Consider the following 10,297-nt stretch of genomic DNA (forward strand, 5'->3'; position numbering starts at 1 on the left):
CCTCGACCACCTCTGTCACCACCACCACCACCACCTCCTCCTCGACCACCTCTGTCACCACCACCACCACCACCTCCTCCTCGACCACCTCTGTCACCACCACCACCACCACCTCCACTGCTGTAATGTTCTTGTTGAGCTGCAAGCTGCAACTATTGTAAAAGTGATGTAATAACAATTTACAACTCCTCTTTCTTCTCCTGCCCCTCTCAGTAGCTTTCCCTTACCTTCTTGCCGTGGATCGGCAGGTCAGGATCTTGAGTCTGATGAATGAAATGTAGCCATCAACTGCGTGTTCTAATGAGTTTCTTGCAGTGTTGGTATTCAGTTCAAGAGAAAAAGATGTTCTTCAAAAATATAAACTATCTACAATGCAAATTGATGAGTTGTTTTTTCTTAAAGCTGAAGGTTATTGGGGTGAGTGAGTGAGCATTCTTTTTGAGGAGTGAGCATTATTTTTGTGAAAGAGAAATCATGTTTACCCAATTTTTTTTTTTGGACAGCTTTGAAGGAGTAATGTGCTGTGGATAAAGGATGTTTGTAAACATTGTACTTGGATTTCTGGAAGGCATTTGACAAGGTGCTAGACAAATGATTATTGCACAAAGTAGGAGCTCATGGTGCAACGTATTAGCATAGACAGAAGATTTCCAAGCAGAAAACAGTTTGCTTAAATGAGTTTTTTTTCCCCCGAAAGGATATCCTGCTGGGGACTCTGTTTTGCAATTTATATCAATGACTTAAATGAGGGGAACACAGGTATGATTGTTAAATTTGCACCTGACAAAAAGATAGGTGGGAAAGTATTTTGTGAAGAAGACATAGAGAGGATACAGGCAGATCTTCTGGTGCTGTGGCATGTCTCTACCTCTGGACCAGGAGGCCTGGGTTCAAGCCCCACCTGCTCCAGAAGTGTGTAATAACATCTCTGAACGGGTTGATTAGAAAAATAGGTTGAATTTCAATAAATAAATAGGATGCGTGAGGGGGCAGAAATTTTGAATATCCAGTAATATGTGGGAAACTGAAGTTCAGTTTGGCAGGAAGAATTAAGTGGTGTATTATTTAATTGTGGAATGACAGATTCCAAGGTGCAGTTGGATCTAGGCTTTTCTGGGGATGGGGGGGGCAAGAGTCTCAAAGTTAGTGTGCAGGTGCAGTAAGTAATTAAGATAGCACTACATTAGCTTTCTTTTATTACAAGAGGAATTGAACATCATTTTTTTGATGATGTGCAGCTTTGGAATCCTGCTGCAGAATGTCCCAGTGGTGGGGCCACTGAATGTTGTTAAGGCAGAGTTGCAGTTTCGTTCACCAAGGGGATCAAGGCTTATCCAAGGTAGATGGGAATGTTGAAGTCAAAACCCAAACCGATTAGCCATAAATCTTAAATGGTGGTGAGGTTCAAAGGGTCAAATGGCTTACTACTATTTGTTCATATGTTCTTAACCTTGCTTTCCTCTCCTCCAAATCACTTTTCATAACTGGGAAGCAGACTTTTTGGACTTTATCTCCAAAAATGAAAGATACATTTGTGATGTCTCATTTTACTGTTTCCACTTTTATTCAACAGCAAATATGCAGCCATTATGTCGCATGAGCAGAGACAAAACTACAAAGATGACTTCAATGCAGAGTATGGTGAATATCGAAATCTGCATGCTAGGTTAGAGAGAGTAACCAAGCGATTTTTGCAGCTGGATGCAGAGCGGAAGCGCCTTTCTCCTAACACTGAAGAGTACAAGGTATTAGCACACGTTTCCAGCTGTTTAACCTGTTAGCAAAAATCAAAATTGTTTAACACAGCCTTTGTGTTGTTTGAGTTGCCATCATTTGTAAAGCTAATGAGGCTATATTCCATGCTGTTTTTCAAATCTTGATGCTGTGACTGTGGCCTGTGTGTGTGTCCTGTTGTGTAATTATTGTCAATATTTCATGTTTTATTTGTATGTCGCCCAAACAACATGATTTGAGAAATTGGGAGGGAGAAGTGTACACAAACATTTTCACTCTTGCTCTTCATCGTACTGATGTTAGTACGCTTGAATCACCATAGACCTGTCCACAATTACAAGTATGTATGTAGCAGAGGTTAGCTGAAACTCCTATAGCGTGATCATAATTCTTCCATTGGAAGAGACTAAGCTTTTAAGCTATTTTTAAAATGTTCTTTCTTTTTCAGTTGATCATCCTGCAGAAGTTAGTAACACCAAGTGAAAAGCCAAGCAGGCTACTTCATAAATAACATTCTTTACTTCGTTTCACAAACAGACTAAAATTAGGCCTGGTGCATGTCATCACACATGTTTTTCATTTTGGGCAATACTGGCAAGTTCATTTGAAATTAGCTGTTCATAGTCTAGAATGCTTTGCTTTTCTTTGCCAAAACATGTGAACCCCTTCCATCTAAAAACCTATTGGGCAAACTAATCAAAATACGTTAAGCTACACTGATTTATTATATTTACATTTAAGTAACAGTTTTCAGCACTTCATAGATATCAGGACATTTATTAACTATGATAACAATTGTGCAACTTCAGTAACTTTAAGTTTAAAGCGTATTTTTCATCTGTTAATGTCAGTTTTTGGCTACCTGCTCTCTTTCTACTAGATTTTTTCTTCGTCAATCCATTTAAGTAAAGCTAAAAGGTAAAACCTGCTGTAAGAGTACTTCATCTGAATTCCAAGATTGTATATTCTCTTTAAAGTTTTTTATAGCTACAGTATTCATTTGGATTTTTAAATGTCTGGTCTCACAGGATATACATTGGCAACTTGGGCACAGAAATAGCAGATGGAGTTTAATCCAGACAAATGCGAGGTGTTGCATTTTGGAGGATCAAATTTAGGTGTGAATTATACTGTTAATGGCAGAATCTTTAGGAACGTTTACATAGAGGAGGATCTGGGCATCCCCAAAAGGGGCACCACAGGTGGCCAAAGTGATTAAGAAGGCACATGGCATGGAGTACTCGAGTTGGCAAAAGAGTTGTTAGGCTGCATTTGGAGTATTGTGTGTAGTTTTGGTCGCCACATTACCAGAAGGATAAGGAAGCTTTGGAGAGTGTGCAGAGTAGATTCACCAGAATGTTGCCTGGTCATGAGGGCATTGGCTATGAAGAAAGGTTAAAAAGACTTGGATTGTTTTCACTGGAAAGACAGCTGCTGAGAGGAGACCTGAGTGCTCTACAAAATTGAGAGGCATAAGTAGGGTGGATAGTCAGAGGCTTTTTCCCAGGGTTGAAGTTTCAATTACAAGGGGACACAGGTTCAAGGTGAGAGGGCAAAAGTTTAAGGGAGGTGTGTGAGGAAAATTTTTCAAGCAGTGTGGCAGGAGTCTGGAATGCACTGTCAGAAGAGGTGCTGGAAGCAGTCATGTTGGCGAAATTTAAGAGGCATCTGGATGGTTACGTGAATAGGGAGGGAATCGAGGGATATGAACCGAATAAGGGCAGAAGGTTTGTATTTAGTTTAGTCAGGGCATGATGATCGGCACAGGCTTGGAGGGCTGAAGGGTCTGTTCATGTGCCGTACTTTTCTTTTGTTCTTTTGTTTTTGTTCACTGCAATGACCTGGCATCGCTGGTCGCATATTCAAAGCTCTCCTTGCTTAAATGTTTCTTTGTGTTCATCTTCCTGATAATTTATGTGCATTGGTTCGAAAGGTTTGAAAATGTTTTAGAAAATGAGTATGGATTGTTATCTGTGCACTTGTTACGTTAAACGATGAGGCATTAAAATTTGGAGAAAACTGCTGTTAAATATTTGACTCTGACATAATTTTGGGTTGTAATAGATTTCCACTTATTTGCAGATTATCGATGAGGAAGTTTTGCAAGAGTATTGGAAAATTACTAAGGTTGGTCATCATTTTCCGAATGTGCAGTCTTGTCACGGGAATTATCTGTATTGTCCCTTCCGATTTGTATTGGATTTAGAAAGTAATGTTACAATCTGATCAATTTTATCCTTGATTTTTCTTGCATATTACATAAATTAGTATTTGTATTTGAACTGGTCTCCCCCTAGCTAACAGTGTCTCCTCTGAAGCAAAGTTGTGAATTAAGATCGCTTTCCAGGATTTTCATACTGAATGAATATATGGTAGCACTCTTGCATAGTTCATCAGCGATTCAGTTCTCAAAGATGCTCAATATTGAGCACACTCACTGACTCATCTAAAAATACGTGCTTTTCCCCTATTATCCGGTATGTTTCTGGCTCAGCTGTTTTTATGCAGAGCAACAAAAGTGTTGGGGGGCTATCTATATTTCTGCAAGAAATCACTAATGGCAGATTGTCGAACATTGAGATATTTGGATTGTGCTGTTTCTTAAATATAGTTGCAGTGATATAAATTGAAAGCAAATTCAATGGCTCAAATATAAACACACCAGATGCTTTTTGAATTGTAGTTTTTTGTTGCTGTGAGGAGAAAAAAATTAACAGATGAGCTGAACTGTAAGATCATACTAATCAGGCGTGAAGTACTTAACTGTTGCAAGTTACAGTAATTTTGTCTGCTGGTCAAAGCGTCTAAATAGCCTTTATCTTCAAAACATTAGGTATTTGATTAAATAACAGTAACAATTAATAGGAGAAAATTAAAATTGTAGGAGAATATAATATTCATTTTAGAAATCTCACTCATTTTAAATTGGGAAAGAATGTAGAAAATACAGCAGTGTGATGAGCATTTTATTTATATTCATAAATCTAGTGCAACTTGTAAAACTATTCGATAATGTATTTACAAAGTGAAGAAGTAGTCTTGTGTGTATATATTACATATAACCATGGGTAAGACTAGTCCAGCCATAAAAGGAGGGAGTTGAATTGTAATGTTCCTTTATGTTTAGTTCTGTTCTGTGAAAATTATCATCTAGCCTCCAATATTGTAATGAATTGTCATTTGGTACAATGTGGGCCCAGTGAAATGATTATATAATTTGTATTTTCCATGCCACTGATTATGAATTCAAGTAGGTTTTAAAACATTTGTTTACTTCATGTAGAAGTCACATTTTATTCCTTTTGCCTACAGAATAGTCCCAATTACCATGAAGAGAAACATAGATGTGAATACCTGCATAACAAATTGGCTCACATCAAGAGACTAATAGCAGATTATGACAAGCAACAGCTACAATCATGGCATTAGAACTCACTGGACAGTTTGCAATATTGTTCTATGATCAGAAGGAGATGTGTAATAACATTAAAAGCTAATATATTTTGAATTTTTGAAACATTTTATTCTAGGAATGGTATCAAGAGATTTCTGAAAGATTTCAGAAGTTTCACGATTTGAGTTCTGTTACTTCCCTGAAGCACCTAAGCCGCGCTGCCCTCACCCCACACTAATTTCTTATAAAATGATGCTCTTTGCTTTTGAACTACCATCTTCCTTTTTACTGTTATACCAATGTTTCTGTTTATCCAAACTGATCATATTAGTCTCAGTACTTGGGCTGTTCTATAATCCCTTGATTTGATTTATACTTTAACAATTGATAGCACTAACAGCAAGCAATGTAACAGTTGAATAAACAAAGGTATGTGGTACTTGCTACATTCTGCTACTTTAAACACTTTGCCTTAAGTGGTTGAACGTTCCCAAGGCAATTTGCACAAATAGTTTTCCAAAAAATTCTTAAATATTTGAAAATGTTGGAAAGTATGACAAGCACTACAAACTGCCTATAATTCTTTACACTGTGCTGCAATTTCAAACCATATGCTAAAAATGCAAACAGTCAGCTCCTGTGCCCCTTGCCTTAAGGTGTTTCTTTATGTATATAAGTATAGTGACCATTAGCTACACGTGGCTTCCTTCTATCTTGTACAATTGGGAAGGTAACTTTGACCTCCCCAAGATGTGCATGTGTGAATGAGTGTGTCTCTGTAAATGTGTGTAAATGTAATATACATCTTGAAGGGGAAGAGAGTAAGCTGCTCTCTGTAGCCAAATGCTCAGGTCAAAAAAAAACTGAGTGTCATTGTAGGTGTTTTCCTATAAATGTACTACTCTCCATGGAAATGAAAGCCTTTCCATTTTAAGTGATTTATCAGCTTTATTAACATGAATGCGTTGCTACTGTGCAAAATTTGAAAGAGATCTTATAGTTTTGGGGAAATTAAGATACTAACCTTCATGTAGGAGACTTATTTGTATACTACTTTAAAGTATTTTTGAAAACAAATTATATACAAAAAAAGCAGTCACCTGCATGTACTAGTTTATTTAAAATTTGTTCTCCTACATGCCAGGAATATAACTAAAAACAGATGTATTTAATTATACTGTGACCATCAAACAGCACAAAGAAATCATTTGAATTTATAAAGTGTCTCTGTACTTACCAGTGCATTACATTTCAGTTGGTATAATGCCTATCAATAAGACAGTTAATTTATCATGTGGGAACATTAAGTTATTTGGTTGGAAGATGCGGGGTTTTGGATAGATATTGAAACTAATAATCTGTGTAATTTTTTTGTCTTTTTGAAATGCTGCCAAGTGAAAAGGGAAGCATAATGTTTACAAATGAATGTTGGAAAGTTTGCCAAATTGTTTGGTTGAATCTTCAATAAATTCCTGTATCTCCAGCTTCACTCCAAATGCTGGTGTCATCAAACAGTGCTGTAAACTATGAAACTTGCTCTTCCTATCTCAAACTAATTCTAAACATTCTAGCTTGGGTGTTAATTAAGATGAAGTCCCAATGTTATATATTTTCATGGTATTTTTGCAGTACTAATCACTGGGATTTACCAAGGACTATAAACTTGATTCACACTTCACAATCATTTATATTGGTTCTTTACCAGTTATTCCCATCTTTACTAAAGTTGTTTTTTTTTTATTAAGCCAAGATTGTCTTCATGAAGTACCCAGAATTATTACATTAGCATTGATAATGTTCGAATATTAAGTTAGCACTAAGTTTAATTAACAAAACCTTCTCCTGACTAGGGATGTGTTCCACTGGTAAACCCTGTGCATCGATAATATTGGATAGCATTTGACATCATCAATGTAATTTTAAAATAAATTGGATTCCATTTTTAGCATATGCTTTGTATACCTCATCGTCTTAAATTTAAGTGATGCTACTCATTTGTATTAGATATGAACATCCTTCGATGAAACGAATTGTTCACTTACTGTAATAGTGTAACATTTCAGGCTTTCTGGAATTCTTTGGAGCCATCCAATCCGAAATTGCCACTGTAAATAGGTACAGATTTGAGATTTCCCATTTTGCAGTCTCTATTGGGTATAGATTGACTTCAAAACTATTCCACTGCCCAGTTAGCATTGCACCTGAAGATGAATTTTGAGCATTATTCATCAGCATCACTCTAAACAACTTTCATGTTTTGAATCGTACTTGGGTACAACACTTGAGGTTTAAAAAAAAAATGTTTCTAGTTTTGGCCCCTTGCCCAAAAATAATACTAATTGAGTTCACAAGTAGTTTTCACATAGTCACTAGGAATAAGTGTCAAATCACAGTTGGAGTCCTTTTGGGAGAAATTGAATTTTTGGATGTGCCTATCACTTTACTACTTGAGTACTACTGAAATGCCTTTATTGTTTTATTTTGTAGTATTCTAGTGAAGCCAATATGGCTTCACAGTAGGGATATATTTTGTTAGATCTGTGGTAGTTTATTTGAGAAGATAATGGTCTATTTTTCGAGGGGCTTTTTTTTTTTTTTTTGCTGTAACCCGAATCCTTTTCATACTTGAATCTTATTTATTTCACCAGTTCCACTAATGCTAAAGAATGCCCATGAAGTCAAAGCCTTATCTATGTTCCTTACTGTAATTAAAAATATTCTTAAAGCTAAGGAACGTGACCAATGCAGTACATATGCATCCTCATGCATGGTGGCCTAAGGAAAGTTATTTTTGTTTTTAGCATAATCTTGGAATTTCTGAATTTGGTCCTAAATTTGGATCCTGTAAATATAAAGTCACATTCGCATCTGAAACCAAGAAGTTCTCTGAACACTTATTCCTCAGTAACTATACTAAATTCCAATTACGAAGAAAATAAGCATAGAGACCCACTGCGTAAATGCCTATCAGTAGTTTAAAATTTTAGAACTCCAGTTGTTTTAAATGCAAACTGTTTACACCAAAGCTGCCTACATTAATGTTTTATTTAGTGTCTGTACTCTGAACTAGAAAGCATAGGTTTAAAAAAAACCTTTAATTATGGTTTTACATGCTTAAATTGATCATGCTTCAGAATAAGCAGTGGAATTGCATGGAAAATTTGGTATTTTTTAATACTACTTGATTCATGTAATTTTAGGAAAGGTGTCAGTTGAAACATTAAAATGATTTACTCACGGCTTTGAAGCAAGCATTTACTATTACAAGTGACTGTTTTAAAGTAAAGGTGTTGCATTCATTGAAAATATTGTTATCAAAGGTCCAGCTTTATATGTACATATAAAATTTGGTTCTGATTTGAATTTTCATGTATAAAAATGTAGCAATCAATTTTCCATTTAAGGGGTAAATGGATATTATTGTTCCAAAACTGCCCGATTCTACATATGTTTTAAGGCAATTTGCAATCAACTTAAACAAGTGTAACTGTTTTCAACAATCGCATAAGATGCTTATTAATCAGGGGGAAAAAAAAAACTTTACATTTAATGAGTTTCTGTTCTACTCCAAAATATTGATAGCTACTCCAGAAACTGAATAACAAACACTAGTCTTGGTATAAATGTATCACAATATTAAATTCTAAGCTGTTAATTAATTTGTTAGCAGCTTTGTATGTTATTGGATTGCTAATAAAAGAAATTTCATTCCTTGTAAAACAATATGTTGGGAAAATCATATTTTCCCTTCCATTCTTCTATTGTTGCCCTTTTTAATACCTATCTTTCCTATAATCTTGGTATTAATGAGTGCCAAATGGGCATGTTTTTGCCTCGATACTTTGAAGCCGTTAGATTGTCAGTTTAATTGTTTCTCCTCTTCTTGTGTCCTTGATTGATGCAGTTGAAGCCAGCAGTTCAAATTGATATGGAATAGTAGTTGTTACAAAAGACAAAGAATGGAAATTAAAACATTACTGGAAAATGTTATATTCTCAGTAGTCTTTTGGCTATTGTGAATGTCTTTAGATTTCCAAGTTACACAGTAAACCTTTACCATCTAGTTAGGACCATTGAAACTGGAAATGCCACAGGAGTGTTTTCACTAATGAAAGTACAAGATAATATTTGAGCCACCGTGTCCATTCCACATGTAATGTAAACTGTTAATTTAAATTACATTAAAATATTGACTTTGCATATGAGAGATGGTTTGTGTTTTATTATAAAACTTAAGTTTTGTACAGTAACTGGTATTTTAATGTGATCATTTTGTGAAATATAAGAAATGAGTAGGAGTAGCTTTTCAGCTTGTTAACCCTGCTGTACCACTGAAAATGGTCATGGTTAATCTGATTGTGGCCTAACTCCATTTTCCTGTCTGCCCCTTTCACCTTAGACATCTCTGTGGATCTGAAATCTGCCTAAGCCTTAAATATATTCAAGGACTAAGTCTATTATCTGGGGTAGAGAATGGCAAAAGTTAATCAGAGAGGAAAAAATTCCTCAGCCTCATCTTAAATAAGCCCCTTACAGTAAGTCCCAGATTTAGGTTGCCTTGTTTCAAGCTCTCCCACTTTAACATCATGCAGTGAATGGGTGGTATTCATGTTGGATATTTTGTTTTAATGTTCAGTGCCTGATCAGAGCCATTTTGGAGTCCCCCCTTCCTGACTCCTGACTCCTGGCCCCCGCCCCTTGCCAACCCTCTGAGCCTATTCTGATCCTCATGATAGCTGACAGCCTCTCTAGTTTGTGGCTTAGTTCTGCAACCGTTCAACAGCAGTTCTTGTTCCAAAGGTGCTTCACCTGTCTCTTTTTACTCGTCTTTCGATACCTTGCATTACAATTTGAGAAGCAAGCAACAAGTTGGAGGGGTGAACAGTCAGATGTTCAACAGTGGGGGAGGGGAATCGGTAGTTACAACTTTCAGACTTCTCTCCTTAAAATATTAGGGTGTAACTATAGCTTTACATTTGGCTAAGTCTGATTTGATTAATGTTGTTACCTGAGAGCCTTTCATCTGTTTTGTTTATCAAAAGTCTAAACACCTCTGCCTCAAAATATTTAAAGACTTTGCTGCACTTCCTTTAGCAAGAGTCCCAAACCTCTGGCAAAGATATTCTCCTTACCTGTCTTAAACGGGTGACTCCAGACTTCGAAACAGTG

General features: G+C 36.2%; 1 protein-coding gene across 1 annotated transcript in view; it reads left to right on the top strand.

The window, feature by feature from the left end:
• ell2 (elongation factor for RNA polymerase II 2) overlaps positions 1–9,333 on the top strand; it is a 91,712-nt gene extending 82,379 nt beyond the window's left edge. Inside the window, exons 10-12 of the mRNA XM_048621294.1 lie at positions 1,574–1,745; positions 3,817–3,861; positions 5,047–9,333. Coding sequence (XP_048477251.1) covers positions 1,574–1,745; positions 3,817–3,861; positions 5,047–5,163 — 334 coding nt within the window. The 3' untranslated portion in view covers positions 5,164–9,333. The remainder of the gene's footprint in view (positions 1–1,573; positions 1,746–3,816; positions 3,862–5,046) is intronic.
• Positions 9,334–10,297: the final 964 nt, after the last annotated feature.

This window comes from Rhincodon typus, chromosome 3, assembly GCF_021869965.1.
Source record: "Rhincodon typus isolate 14 chromosome 3, sRhiTyp1.1, whole genome shotgun sequence".
NCBI lineage: Eukaryota > Metazoa > Chordata > Chondrichthyes > Orectolobiformes > Rhincodontidae > Rhincodon > Rhincodon typus.